The 14,947-nt window shown below is 61.3% G+C and overlaps 1 protein-coding gene across 11 annotated transcripts in view; it reads left to right on the top strand.

The window, feature by feature from the left end:
- Positions 1–14,947, top strand: part of SHANK3 (SH3 and multiple ankyrin repeat domains 3) — a 370,798-nt gene that overhangs the window by 77,567 nt on the left and 278,284 nt on the right. For all 11 annotated transcript variants that reach the window (XR_010469752.1, XM_065049482.1, XM_065049478.1 and 8 more), the window contains exon 6: positions 11,993–12,101. Coding sequence is in view for 10 of the 11 variants with exons in the window: in XM_065049482.1 (XP_064905554.1) it covers positions 11,993–12,101 (109 nt within the window). In the remaining variant the exon portion in view is untranslated. The remainder of the gene's footprint in view (positions 1–11,992; positions 12,102–14,947) is intronic.

Here is a 14,947-nt window from a genome sequence, read left to right as displayed (position 1 = left end):
AACCCCATACAGAGCTACGGGCTCAGAACCCCATACAGAGCTACGGGCTCAGAACCCCATACAGAGCTACGGGCTCAGAACCCCATACAGAGCTGCGGGCTCAGAACCCCATACAGAGCTACGGGCTCAGAACCCCATACAGAGCTGCGGGCTCAGAACCCCATACAGAGCTGCGGGCTCAGAACCCCATACAGAGCTACAGGCTCAGAACCCCATACAGAGCTACGGGCTCAGAACCCCATACAGAGCTACGGGCTCAGAACCCCATACAGAGCTACGGGCTCAGAACCCCATACAGAGCTACAGGCTCAGAACCCCATACAGAGCTACAGGCTCAGAACCCCATACAGAGCTGCGGGCTCAGAACCCCATACAGAGCTACGGGCTCAGAACCCCATACAGAGCTACGGGCTCAGAACCCCATACAGAGCTACGGGCTCAGAACCCCATACAGAGCTACAGGCTCAGAACCCCATACAGAGCTACAGGCTCAGAACCCCATACAGAGCTGCGGGCTCAGAACCCCATACAGAGCTACGGGCTCAGAACCCCATACAGAGCTACGGGCTCAGAACCCCATACAGAGCTACAGGCTCAGAACCCCATCCCAGCGCCGGGAGGGAGCGGGAGACGCGGCTGCTGGTGCTGTGCTGTGCTGGTGTTGGTGCTGTGCTGGTACTGCTGCTGTGCTGTGCTGCTGCTGGTGCTGTCCTGGTACTTGTGCTGGTGCTGGTGCGGTCCTGGTACTTGTGCTGGTGTTGGTGCTGTGCTGTGCTCATGTTGGTGCTGGTGCTGTTCTGGTGTTGGTGGTGGTACTTGTGCTGGTACTGGTGCTGTGCTATGCTGGTGCTGTGCTGGTGCTGTGCTGGTACTTGTGCTGTGCTGTGCTGGTGCTGTGCTGGTGGTGGTGCTGTGCTGTGGTGTGCTGGTGCTGGTGCTGTGCTGGTGCTGTGCTGGTGCTGTGCTGGTGCTGTGCTGGCCCTGTGCTGGCCGCTCGTTGGAGCGATGCCGGCGCCGAGGGCCGGCGGGTGTGACCTGCCCGGCCGGCGCAGACCGAGGCTGTTGCGCCGGGAGAGCGGAGCGGAGCGTGTGCAGGCTCCGGCAGCCGGCCGGAGCATGAGCCGGGGATGCGGAGCGCGGGGACATGGGCTCCTCGCTGGGACGGTGGCTGGCGGAGCAGAGACAGAACCGTCGCGCTGCTGGGGACCGCCGGGCGCCGAGCACGGTACCGCTGCTTCTGCCCGCTCTGCCGCGCCGGGCACCGCCGGGCCAGGGGATGGGACAGTCCTGCGGTGCCGCACGGGGGGCACTGGGGCTGGCGGCCGGGCGGGGGTTCATTCCACGTCCAGCGCGGGAGGGCTCCCTGGGTCACCTTGGCTCCGGCTCCGTGGCTGCGGGCTCGCACGTGCTCCCGCGTCGGGTCGCGCTGCGGGGGCTCTGCTGCTGCCCCCGCCCGCGGGGCTGGGGTCCTGGGCAGCAGGAGCACGGGCGGTGCCGCTGCCCCGAGGGCACACGCCGCCTGTCGCTCGAGGCGAGGGGCTCCCTGTTCTTTGTGGTGCTGCCTCAGTGCTCGTGCGGTGGAAAACGCTTTCTCGGGGGCGCGGTGATTGAAGGGGCTGTGGAGGATTCGCTTCATGTCCGACGGATGGCGGGACCTCTCCTGGGACCGTGGGGTGCGCAGAGCCTTTGGTCTCATCGGAGTGAAAGTATGCAAACGTTCTGAGTTTAGAGTCTGACTTTCAGCGGCAGGATACACTGCTTAAATCTTTTAATGACCTCGAAACAGGATTCTTAACGGCCATTAAAAGAAGAAAAACAAGAAAAATTAAAATAACTCATTTTTTTGAGTGCTAAGAAGCGGAGAAGCGGGTTTCTCGTACTGCTGACAGTGCTGAAGTGACTTGGTAAATCGGTCAATCAGCCCCGGTGCCCTGCACCCCTTGGGACCTGCTGGCAGTGACATTCTTACAGATATTTTTCTCACTGAGTTGCAGCAGACCATTTAGAAATGAGAGTGCAAAAGAATACATGTTAGAAAGGACAATCCCATTGTTCTTATGAACAAAAGTCTGTGCAGAGAAATTGTGGCATTTACCGAAGTGTCCACAAAGGACCTTGTGCTACCGGGAGGCTCGGGACGTTTCCTCCTTGCAGGGAAAGCAGCAGCGCACAGCGCACACGCACAGCGGTGATTACGGGCACGGTGCTGGCTGGGAGCGCTGCCGTCGCTGTTGTGGGTGAGCGACGGCACGGAGCCAGACCGCTGGCTGCAGGCAGCGACCCAGCGAGCCGGCGATCCAGTGATCCAGCGATCCGGCGATCCAGCAATCTAGTGATTCTCTCGTGCTGCAAACTGCACAGTTACAAACTCCAGCCTTGGGCTGGGGTGGGTGCAGTTAGGGCTGCAGGCAGGGGTGCAGGCAGGGCTGCAGGCAGGGGTGCAGGCAGGGCTGCAGGCAGGGGTGCAGTTAGGGCTGCAGGCAGGGGTGCAGGCAGGGCTGCAGGCAGGGGTGCAGGCAGGGCTGCAGGCAGGGGTGCAGGCAGGGGTGCAGGCAGGGGTGCAGTTAGGGCTGCAGGCAGGGGTGCAGTTAGGGCTGCAGGCAGGGGTGCAGGCAGGGGTGCAGGCAGGGGTGCAGTTAGGGCTGCAGGCAGGGGTGCAGGCAGGGGTGCAGGCAGGGGTGCAGTTAGGGCTGCAGGCAGGGGTGCAGGCAGGGGTGCAGTTAGGGCTGCAGGCAGGGGTGCAGTTAGGGCTGCAGGCAGGGCTGCAGGCAGGGCTGCAGGCAGGGGTGCAGTTAGGGCTGCAGGCAGGGGTGCAGGCAGGGCTGCAGGCAGGGGTGCAGTTAGGGCTGCAGGCAGGGCTGCAGGCAGGGGTGCAGTTAGGGCTGCAGGCAGGGCTGCAGGCAGACCGAGGGCAATGAACCAACAATGAAGTGTGAGGCTGGTGGACAGCAACCGTGGCAGGGTGGTTGCAGCGGGGAGGTGACGGTGACACTGCTCGGTGGAGCAGCAGGACGTGGGGGACAACTTCACTGAGGCACACCCGGGTGAGGGGCGCGAATGCCACGGCCGTGCCGGAGGAGGAGGCGGCAGAGAGGAGCCGGCACAGCTGTGGAGGACCTTGGGAAGAGACAGGTCACCGGTGCTGGGTGCGAGAGCAGCTGCGTGTGCTGCTGTGGTGTGTGCTGGGGACATGGTGTGTGCCGGGGACATGGTGTGTGCCGGGGACATGGTGTGTGCTGGGGACATGGTGTGTGCCGGGGACATGGTGTGTGCCGGGGACATGGTGTGTGCTGGGGACATGGTGTGTGCTGGGGACATGGTGTGTGCCGAGCATCTGGTGTGTGCCGGGGACTGGAGGGCTTGAGAGCTCCAGGGCCCAGGAGGCTTTGGGTTGTAGTGGCTGAAGCTGGTCAAGGCCGGGCAAGGGCTCCAGAGCGAGGCTGGAGAAGGTGGTGTCCTGCTGTCCTGGTGTCCTGCTGTCCTGGTGGCCGCTGCAGCCCGTGCCCCTCTGCAGAGACACACGCGGGGCCTCATCAGCTGGGGCTGTCCTGCCTCTCTGCTGCGGAGACCTCCCGCCTGTCTCTGGCTTCTCCTTCTACCCAGACAAACTGACGAGCAAAGGGCAGGACAGCAGGGTCCAGCGTCATCCAGTGTCTGAGAGCGTGGGGAGGCTGCCCGGGGTGACTGCCGCCCACCCGGCCCACCCGGCCCGCCACACGGGTAACAGCGGACCCGGATCCCCCTGTGTCTTGGGAGAGAATCAGAAGAGTAACAGTAAGAAAACAGGTGTGCGGAGATAGCGACAGTTTAACAGGCAAAGTGAAAGCCGCGCACACGAGCAAAGCCAAATGAGGAATTGATCCCCTGCCTCCCATGGCGGGCGGGTGTTCAGCCGTCCCCAGGACAGCAGGGACGCGCCACGGGTGACGGTGGCTTGGGAAGACAGACACCATCACTCCGAACGTCCCCTTCCTGCTCCTTCCCCAGATCCAAACTGAGCGTGACGTCAATGGTGTGGGGTGTCCCTGGGGGCAGCTGTCCCAGCGTGTCCCCTCCCAGCTCCCTGTGTCCCCAGCACTGGCTGTGGGGAGCAGTAGAACAGCCCTTGGTGCTGGGTGAGCGCTGCTCAGCGATGGCTGAACCGTCGCGGTGCCATCAGGAGTGTTTCAGCACCAATCCAAAACACAGCCCCGTACCAGCTGCCATGGCAAAACCGGGTCTATTGTGGCCCAAGCGGCCACATCCCGTCCCGTCCCATCCTGTCCCCACTGCCGGCCGGCGGGGCTGCCCCTGCTCCCTGGCGAGGCCTTGGCCTCCCTCCCACTCGTGTGGGGACGCAGCGAGACACACAAAACAGCAGTTAAACACCCTCGTGGTGTGTCATGACATCGATTATTGGACGTTATTGTGGGAATCGATGGGGCGTCTCTTTGCTGCTGCCCGGTGGCCCGTGTGGGAGCTGGTCGGACGGTGCCATGGGGGAGGCCGCTCTTCCCCTGCAGCCCAGGGCCTGACCCGCGCAGCCGCCGCGCTCTGCAAAACCGATGGCTCGGCTTCCTTCGGCTGCTGTTTGGAGCAAACTGGACCCGAGAAAAGACGAGTCTTTCCCCGATACTGAACCTTCTGGGAACATCAGCCTGCCCGTGGCACGAGGGACGTGTTGTCCTTCTGCGGTCGCGGAGCCGGTGCCGGCGGCCGGCTTCCCCAGCACCCGGCCCGCAGCGAATGGCGACTGACAGAATAGCTTATCCGCAAGAAGAATATCTCATTTATCTTCTTTCATTTCAATTCAAGAGAGAGAAGCTTGTTCCTTCGCACCAGTTTCCTGTCAATGAGCTTTTTCTCTTTGGAGGGTGTTGATTTTCCTTGCGGTTCGGAGCTAGCGGTGGATAATGGAGTGCGGCGCGGCGGCTGCCAGCTGGGCGGCTGGAGCCGGGCCCGGCCCCGCGCCTCCCCCTCTCCCGAGCAAAAAGAGGCGCCTCAAACTTGCTCCGGAGCCGACTCCTCAGGCCGGGGTTTGGGTGGCGATGAACCGCACTCCAGCCCCTGGGGTGAGGGCAGAGCCAGGTTCCTGCGTTCCTCACGGGGATCCCCCTGCTCCTTGTAGGGGAGCTGTGCGGCCGTACCCCGAGCAGGAGGCTCCCGAGGACAGGACGGCTTCCCCGTTCCCCAAGGACAGGATGGCTTCCCCATTCCCCAAGGACAGGATGGCTTCCCCGTTCCCCAAGGACAGGACGGCTTCCCCGTTCCCCAAGGACAGGACGGCTTCCCCGTTCCCCGAGGACAGGATGGCTTCCCCGTTCCCCAAGGACAGGACGGCTTCCCCGTTCCCCAAGGACAGGATGGCTTCCCCGTTCCCTGAGGACAGGATGGCTTCCCCGTTCCCCAAGGACAGGACGGCTTCCCCGTTCCCCAAGGACAGGATGGCTTCCCTGTTCCCCAAGGACAGGACGGCTTCTCCATTCCCCAAGGACAGGATGGCTTCCCCGTTCCCCAAGGACAGGACGGCTTCCCCGTTCCCCAAGGACAGGATGGCTTCCCTGTTCCCCGAGGACAGGATGGCTTCCCCGTTCCCCAAGGACAGGATGGCTTCCCCGTTCCCCAAGGACAGGATGGCTTCCCCGTTCCCCGAGGACAGGATGGCTTCCCCGTTCCCCGAGGACAGGATGGCTTCCCCGTTCCCTGAGGACAGGATGGCTTGGAAATGGAAATGGAGCATCTAGCGAGGTTTGGAATCGCGGGGCGGTCTGGGCGTCGCTCGGCTCCCGTGGCTCCAGCGGCAGAACGACGGTCTCTGCTCACCTTCATACCTTTGGAAACCTGGCCCCACCCCCTCCGGTTCTTAGAACAGTGAGATCTCATTCCTTTCCCACCAGGGCTTTATTCATAGATGGGGGAGGAGAACAGGCTTTCCTACTTTCTCGGTTCTCAATCTCCTTTCAGCTTTGAGCAAATCAGTCCAGAGAATAAGGAAAATATTCAGTGTTTCTGGCTAAAGTGAAATGGAAAACAATCAGACGGGAGAGCTCTGTGGAGCAGGAGCTGGAAACCCACGGGGAAGAGTGGAAATGCCCCCGTGTGCTTCATTGGGAAGAGTGGGCACGGAGTGCCCCGCAAGGGCCGTGGCTGCGGCACGTTTGGAGCGTGAGCTGCTTTCAAAAGCTGAGGGCGTGTTTTGCCTCTGATTCAGAACGATGCAGAGCAAGCGCGCTGGGGTCACGGCTGTTGGCAGAAGGGTGTTTAACCAACACGTTTATATGGGAAATACAGACGTCCGGCACAGCCGTCGTGCTGCAAACTCGAGTTAAACAGGTGCGGCTCTAAGAGGGCAGACATCTTTAGTGTCACCGAAACCTCACGTGCGTGACAGCCATGGAGCTGTTGGTGGCACCGCTCTGTGTCCTGGGGCTGCCACCGCGGCTGTGCCGGTGAGGAGCAGCTCCCGGGGGCCCCCGTGTCCCCTGTGCAGGGCTGGCGGGTACGGCCGTGCCACGGGGGACGGCAGCATGGCTGCTGCTGCTCTGGTTTGGTTCAGCTCCTTGGCTGGACCTGTGCGGTGCTGCGGTGTGGGTCCGAGCGTTGGCTCCGCAGGCCTGGCTGCGCCGCCTTGCCGGGGACGGGCAGCTGTGCCCAAACGGCTGAAACGTGGCCTGTGGGCTGCGGACACGTATCGGGGGCTGCCGAGGGGACTCGGCAGAGCCGGGTTGCTCCACCACAGACCTGCCACAGCGTCCGCGGGACCCGGTGCTGGGAGCTTGGGCTGGCCCGGTTCTCCGGTTGTGGGCCGCGAAGGCGAGCCGTGCCAGAGGCCGCCGGGGAGCAGCGTCCCTGGGTCTGGACGCGATGGTTTCAGGAGTGTAGTGAGCAGGGTGTCTCAAATAGCAATTTCCTGTTCTTTTACCAGTTTCTGGTGTTTCCCACATCTGGTGTTGATGCGGTGCCGTGGAGCTGCCTGGGAAGCAGCAGACTGCCTCCCCAGCATCTGTGTGTGGAAACAGCAGTCTCCGTGGTCATAGAAACACTGAACATGAATGAAACAATGCATTTTTCTCTAACTTCGTTCTGCCAAACAGCTTAATTGAGCTAATTATATATCTCCCTCTTAGTAAAGAATAAGAAATTGAAACTGATAGTGGAAGCGTTGGGCCATTCTGCTCACACGCTGCTGCTCCCCGAGCCCGGCCCAGCGGCCGGTCCGCGGCTGCCGTGTCCCCCACACGTGGTTCCACACCCGCCGTCTTTTGGCATGAAACACGTTCGGTGATGCCGTGTCCCCCACACGTGGTTCCACACCCGCCGTCTTTTGGCATGAAACACGTTCGGTGATGCCGTGTCCCCTACACGTGGTTCCACATCCGCCGTCTTTTGCCAGTAAAACACATTCGGTGGTGCCGTGTCCCCTACACATGGTTCCAAACCCGCCGTCTTTTGGCGGTGAAACGTGTTTGGTGATGCCGTGTCCCCTACACGTGGTTCCACATCCGCCGTCTTTTGGCGGTGAAACGTGTTTGGTGATGCTGTGTCACCCAGCATGTGGTTCCACACCCGCCGTCTTTTGGCGGTGGAAGGTGTTTGGTGACCCCCCCGTGGCTGCGCAGCGGTGTCTCCGGCACAGCTCACCGCCTCTGCGGCACAAACGCAGCTCTTGGTAAGGCCGGGCTGTGAGCCTGATCAGAGACACCAGCTAGGCTGAAATCTTTTGTTTTTCCCCTTTTCTGGTCTCTTTCCTGTTCAGGTTTCTTCGGGAGCGCAGCAAGGCTGCCTCCTGAATCCTGGGCGTGGAATTCCTGTAACGCTGTAGCGTTACGTCTCTGGTAAACGGCCTTTTTCATTATTCGTTTCTTGGTTTTCTGAGGCATTTCCATTGCTCTGAGGTGCGGGACTAAACCTGGAGGGGCAGAACTGCCCGGGGAGGCTCAGGAGCCGCTGTGCCGGTGTCCGACCTCTTCCCGTGGTGTTAATGTGTGAACTGCAGCGGCTCCTGTCGCGGCACGGGGGCGCACATCTGGAGAGGGCGCACATCTGGAGAGGGCGCACATCTGGAGAGGGCGCACATCTGGAGAGGGCGCAGGGCAGGCGGGCTGTGCAATCTGCTGCAAAGAGAAGGTTCTTCTGTGTCCAAATCAACCGGTTGTGCCTCTGGACTTCATCAATTATTTGTGAAGCCTTGCTGTGGATTTGCTCTCAGACCTTGGGCAGATGAACCTTCTTTGCTCTCCATCTGAAAGGCAGGGTACTAATTGATTTTGCCCAAGGGGAAATTCCATGGCAGACCCATTAGTGCCTGTGCGGTGCGCAGGACCGTGATGATGAGCGAGCAGCAGACCCGGGGCCGGGGCGGCTCCCTCCGCGTCCTCCTTTTGCTCAGGCACTTGCTCTTGAGTTTGCTTTCTGAACATAAAAGTACCATGTAAAGTTGACGTAGGGCATCAATTCCTTTCTGTCAAAAACGTGTTAAATTCCTGAGCACCTACAACAGTGCAGGTACAACCAAGCCCCTGCCGGTGGGCGCGGGTGGTCTGGGTGGGAGCGGTGCTGGGGCTGGTGGTGGGAGGCGCTGGAGAACCTCGGGAGCAGAACTTCAGGAGGTTGGTGCTGGGCCATGTCTGGTGAACCCACGTGAGCCGCTGTGGCACACGCAGAGAGTCTGGTCAACCCGGATGAGCCGCCGTGGCACATGCAGAGGGTCTGGTGAACCCGCGTGAGCCGCCGTGGCACATGCAGAGGGTCTGGTGAACCCAGTTGAGCCACCATTGCACATGCAGAGGGTCTGGTGAACCCAGTTGAGCCGCCGTGGCACACGCAGAGGGGCCATGTGTGTGTGCAGGGGTGTGCGGAGGTGCCCCTGTCCTGGGGAGTGCCGGGAAGCCGCTGGGGCCCTGGATGGCCGTGGGGTGGGGGTCCCTTTCTCGGCTCGGTGTCCCCGTGTCCCGTCACGGCTGCGGTGGCTCTTGGTGGGACCGGTGGTGCCTTTATGGCCAGGGTTGGAGGGGCCACGCGTGGAGCGTCACCCGTTGGGTGAGCTCAGCGCTGTCTGCCCAATGGCTGCTGCAGGAGAGGGACGTGCAGGCAGCGGCAGCGGAGGGAACGGGGTTAACTGCGCAGCCGGGGGGTGGTTGGGAAGAGGCATTTTGGGATGGCGCCCTGGAGGCGGTGGCTGGAGTCCTCAAGTCCCGTCTGTGCTGTGTTTTCCTCCACACTCCTGTGCTTCTGCAGTGGCCGAAGGGATGCCGAGCAGGAGGGGGATGTGCTTTCAGTTTTTGGGGAGAAGTAGCACTGAGCGGTGAATGCTGGGGACACGTGTCCCCACGAGCGGGCAGTGCTGGGGACATGTGTCCCCACTGAGTGAGCAGTGCTGGGGACACGTGTCCCCACTGAGTGGGCAGTGCTGGGGACACGTGTCCCCACGAGCGGGCAGTGCTGGGGACATGTGTCCCCACGAGCGGGCAGTGCTGGGGGCACGTGTCCCCACTGAGTGGGCAGTGCTGGGGACACGTGTCCCCACGAGCGGGCAGTGCTGGGGACGTGTCCCCACGAGCGGGCAGTGCTGGGGACACGTGTCCCCACGAGCGGGCAGTGCTGGGGACACGTGTCCCCACGAGCGGGCAGTGCTGGGGACACGTGTCCCCACTGAGTGAGCAGTGCTGGGGACACGTGTCCCCACTGAGTGGGCAGTGCTGGGGACATGTGTCCCCACGAGCGGACAGTGCTGGGGACACGTGTCCCCACTGAGTGAGCAGTGCTGGGGACACGTGTCCCCACGAGCGGGCAGTGCTGGGGACACGTGTCCCCACGAGCGGGCAGTGCTAGGGACACGTGTCCCCACGAGCGGGCAGTGCTGGGGACACGTGTCCCCACGAGCGGGCAGTGCTGGGGACATGTGTCCCCACGAGCGGACAGTGCTGGGGACACGTGTCCCCACTGAGTGAGCAGTGCTGGGGACACGTGTCCCCACGAGCGGGCAGTGCTGGGGACACGTGTCCCCACGAGCGGGCAGTGCTGCTGCTGCTGCACGCTGGCCATGGGCGCTGGAGCTGTGAACTGCCGGTGCTGCCTGTGGGCACCTCAGCACCTCCTGCTGTGTGTCACCCAGCCCCTCTCTGTCCCGTGTGTCACCCAGCCCTGCTCTGTCCCGTGTGTCACCCAGCCCTGCTCTGTCCCGTGTGTCACCCAGCCCCTCTCTGTCCCGTGTGTCACCCAGCCCTGCTCTGTCCTTCTGTGTGTCACCCGGCCCTGCTCTGTCCCGTGTGTCACCCAGCCCTGCTCTGTCCCATGGGTCACCCAGCCCTGCTCTGTCCTGTGTGTCACCCAGCCCTGCTCTGTCCCATGGGTCACCCAGCCCTGCTCTGTCCTTCTGTGTGTCACCCGGCCCTGCTCTGTCCCGTGTGTCACCCAGCCCCGCTCTGTCCCATGGGTCACCCAGCCCTGCTCTGTCCTGTGTGTCACCCAGCCCTGCTCTGTCCCATGGGTCACCCAGCCCTGCTCTGTCCCGTGTGTCACCCAGCCCTGCTCTGTCCCATGGGTCACCCAGCCCTGCTCTGTCCCGTGTGTCACCCAGCCCTGCTCTGTCCTTCTGTGTGTCACCCAGCCCCTCTCTGTCCCGTGTGTCACCCAGCCCTGCTCTGTCCCGTGTGTCACCCAGCCCTGCTCTGTCCTGTGTGTCACCCAGCCCCTCTCTGTCCCGTGTGTCACCCAGCCCTGCTCTGTCCCGTGTGTCACCCAGCCCTGCTCTGTCCTGTGTGTCACCCAGCCCCTCTCTGTCCCGTGTGTCACCCAGCCCTGCTCTGTCCCGTGTGTCACCCAGCCCCTCTCTGTCCCGTGTGTCACCCAGCCCTGCTCTGTCCCGTGTGTCACCCAGCCCTGCTCTGTCCTGTGTGTCACCCAGCCCCTCTCTGTCCCGTGTGTCACCCAGCCCTGCTCTGTCCTGTGTGTCACCCAGCCCCTCTCTGTCCCGTGTGTCACCCAGCCCTGCTCTGTCCCATGGGTCACCCAGCCCTGCTCTGTCCCGTGTGTCACCCAGCCCTGCTCTGTCCCATGGGTCACCCAGCCCTGCTCTGTCCCGTGTGTCACCCAGCCCTGCTCTGTCCTTCTGTGTGTCACCCGGCCCTGCTCTGTCCCGTGTGTCACCCAGCCCTGCTCTGTCCTGTGTGTCACCCGGCCCTGCTCTGTCCCGTGTGTCACCCAGCCCTGCTCTGTCCTGTGTGTCACCCAGCCCTGCTCTGTCCTGTGTGTCACCCGGCCCTGCTCTGTCCTGTGTGTCACCCGGCCCTGCTCTGTCCTGTGTGTCACCCAGCCCTGCTCTGTCCTGTGTGTCACCCGGCCCTGCTCTGTCCCGCGGGTGGTTCCTCCCGGCTCCCGCGCCTCGTCCTGCGCTGTGTTGGGTCTGTCCTGGCAGCGCTGCCTGGGCTGGTGTGGGTGAGAGGTGTGGGGATCACCCGGGGATGGGAGCTGGTGGGACTGGTGGTTGTGCTCTGCAACCAGGGATCAGCCGTGGCCTCTGCTGGCTCCGGTGAATCCCGGTGAATCCTGGTGAATCCCGGTGAATCGCTGCTCAATCCCCAGCGAATCCTTGGTGAATTCCTGGTGAATCCCTGGTGAATGAATCCCCACTCTTGGCTCTTGCCTCCCCACACTCTTGTCTGTGGGGCACTAAGGGGCATGAGCCTTGTAACCAATGTCAGGTTTGTGGCTCTGTGCTTTATCCCGTGTGGATGGGGATGTTCCTCTTGGTGTTGCCTGGGGTCTCCTGCATGGGGATGTTCCTCTTGGTGTTGCCTGGGGTGTCCTGGATGGGGATGTTCCTCTTGATGTTGCCTGGGGTGTCCTGGATGGGGATGTTCCTCTTGATGGATGCCTGGGGTCTCCTGCATGGGGATGTTCCTCTTGGTGTTGCCTGGGGTCTCCTGCATGGGGATGTTCCTCCGCTGGCTTTTCTTCACGCTGGGGTGTTAACACTGCGTGTTTTGTGTTTCCTGGGGTGTCATGGCTGCAGGCAAATCTGAAGAAGTTCATGGAGTACGTGCAGATGCTCAATGCGGAGAAGGTCTGCAGGCTGCTGGAGAAGGGACTGGACCCCAACTTCCATGATCCGGATACTGGAGGTGAGCCTGGCTTCTCCGGAGAGGGGAGGGACGGAGCGGGGCTGGGGGAGCGTGCCGGGGGACTCGGGGGAATCTGGGCAGTGGCAAACAGCGCATTGTCTGGAATGTGAGCTTTGGAGCACACGCAGGTGTCGGACTTCTCAGCAGTGTGTCTTCCGATGACCTGGGGTCTTGGGAGCCTGAGGCTGCAGAAGGCTCTGGGGAGAGGATGGTGTGTGGGGCACAGACGTGGGTCTGGGAATGCAGCACAACACAAAGAGCCGTGGGGCTGGACACCTTCCCGTGGGGCACAGACGTGGGTCTGGGAATACAGCACAACACAAAGAGCCGTGGGGCTGGACACCTTCCCGTGGGGCACAGACGTGGGTCTGGGAATGCAGCACAACACAAAGAGCCGTGGGGCTGGACATCTTCCTATGGGGGTTCTGCACAGGATGAGTCCATCTCTCAGAGCAGCAAGTTGGGTAAAAGCAAACTGTGGCCTCCGGATCTGGTCACAAAGCAGTCAGAAGGTTTAAGAAGTATTTTGGGGGTCAGGAAGATAAAATCTTGGCCAAGATTTGCTTTGTTCTTGCTCCCTTTCCCGGGCTGGCCGGGGCGGGGGGCCGGGGCCGCGCTCGCACTCCAGCGCGTGTTCTGTGCTGACGGGGCGGGAGGCAGGATTCCCCCGCTTCCTGCTGGGAAGTCTCATGGTCTGAGAGGAGGAACTGCTATTGTTCTTGTTTTAAAGTAACGCAGCTGATTAGTATTGACTATAGAGTTGGACTTTGTGTGTGAATCACGGGCACATTTCCAACCCATGGGCAGATTCCAGCCTGATGGTTAATCTTCTGTGTTTCTGGTTCAGTGCGATGGTTTTTTGGGTTGTTTCTGAAACACTGGCTACCTCCGTACTCAGAAGTTTGGTGTGTCCGAGACCAGGGGGCAGACTGCGGTGTCGTTCACACTGTTCACCTCCCTTCCCTGCCTGGATAATTTGGCTGCACCGAGCTGAATCCCCCTGGGACCGGCAGCTGCAGGGCTGGGACGTGGCAGCTGGTGCGGCTGCGTGGCTGGGATGTGGCAGCTGGTGCAGCTGTGTGGCTGGGTGTGTGGCAGCTGGTGCAGATGTGGAGCTGGGAAGTGGCAGCTGGTGCAGCTGCGGGGCTGGGATGTGGCAGCTGGTGCTGCTGCAGGGCTGGGATGTGGCAGCTGCTGCAGATGTGGGGCTGGGACGTGGCAGCTGGTGCAGCTGCATGGCTGGATGTGTGGCAGCTGGTGCAGATGTGGAGCTGGGACGTGGCAGCTGGTGCAGCTGCGGGGCTGGGATATGGCAGCTGGTGCTGTTGCAGGGCTGGGATGTGGCATCTGGTGCAGATGTGGAGCTGGGATGTGGCAGCTGGTGCAGCTGCGGGGCTGGGATGTGGCAGCTGTTGCAGCTGCGGGGCTGGGACATGGCAGCTGGTGCGGCTGCGCTCTGGCAAGAGCCGCTCAAATGGTCCCGGGGTTGTTCACCCTGTTTAATCTGCAGGTGTCGCCACCCTGGCTGGACCTGCCGAGTGTCCTGGTGGACGATGCCCGTGTGACAAACAGCACACGGGCCGGTCGCTGTCTGCTCTGACCAGGCCAGACAGCTCAGCAACATGTGCGGTCATTTCTGCCCGAGACCGTACGAGCATTGGGGGGATCTTTCCTTACAAGGAAAGTCCTGCGCTCCGGGGTGTGCTGTGTCACCTCACAGCGGGCAGCGTGACGCTTGGAAAGGTGCTGGCAGGGTTTTGGATCTGATGCGGTTTGAACCCAGATGTTGTTTCACAGAAGGGTGGAGGCCTATAGGAGCAGGCTCTGGAGTACTGACCAGACTATTAAATATAGAGGGGCAAGAAGGAAAAGCACCAGATGCGTTGTAGTTTGGATCCAGTTGTTGTTTGGATCCGGTTCAGAACCAAAGGCAAAACCGGAGTGGATGCTATGAGGTGCAGAAATAGGCTGTTAGAGCAGAGGGACCCAGCGCTGGGTCTTGTGCAGGAGCGCTTCAGTGCTGCTTACAGCCTGTTCTGTGAGGATGGAAGAATGCCATAAAACTGCTGTTGGGTACTCAGGGTTCCTGGAACTTCAGAGCAGGTGGAGCTGTGGTACCTTCCGTCCGACCCGTGTCTCGCGGGGTGCTCTGTGTGTGTGTGCTCACCAAGCAAAGCTTAAACATGTTTGCCAGAAAGTCATCAGTCTGGATTCAGGGGACAGAAGAGCTGTGCCTTTCCTTCGGGGTTTGCTTAATCACCCTCGCTGTTTAAAATTCGCCTCTCATTTCAATTTGTATGCTTCAGCTTCCAGCTGTCCTACTTTATCTTCTAGATTAAAGAGCACTTTAGTACCGGGTATGTCTTCACATGGAGGTATTTATACATGGTAATCAAGTCAACATTCAATCTTCCTTTCCTTAATTAAGGAGAGGCCGCACTCCTCCAGTCTTTGGTTTGAGGGAGTTTTCTCCGGTTTGGCTGCCATTTGCAGGGCTCGTGTGTCACTGCTCCCTTTGTCAGAGGTCTGTAGGGCCGCGGTACCAGACGGGGCCGGCACGGCGCGGCAGCTCCTGCTCTCCAGCCGCGTGTTTGGGAGGCTGAGGGTGACCCCGCGTCTCGGGATGGTCTTTACCACACATGGGTTAGCGCTGGCTTTACCACGCGCAGGTTAGTGCTGGCTTTACCACACACGTTAGTGCTGGCTTTACCGCACACAGGTTAGTGCTGGCTTTACCGCACACAGGTTAGTGCTGGCTTTACCACACAGGTTAGTGCTGGCTTTACCACACATGGGTTAGTGCTGGCTTTACTACACGCGGGTTAGTGCTGGCTTTACCACACACG

This window comes from Columba livia, chromosome 1 (assembly GCF_036013475.1).
Source record: "Columba livia isolate bColLiv1 breed racing homer chromosome 1, bColLiv1.pat.W.v2, whole genome shotgun sequence".
NCBI classification, from domain to species: Eukaryota; Metazoa; Chordata; class Aves; order Columbiformes; family Columbidae; genus Columba; species Columba livia.
This window is presented reverse-complemented; position numbering and strand designations above follow the sequence as displayed.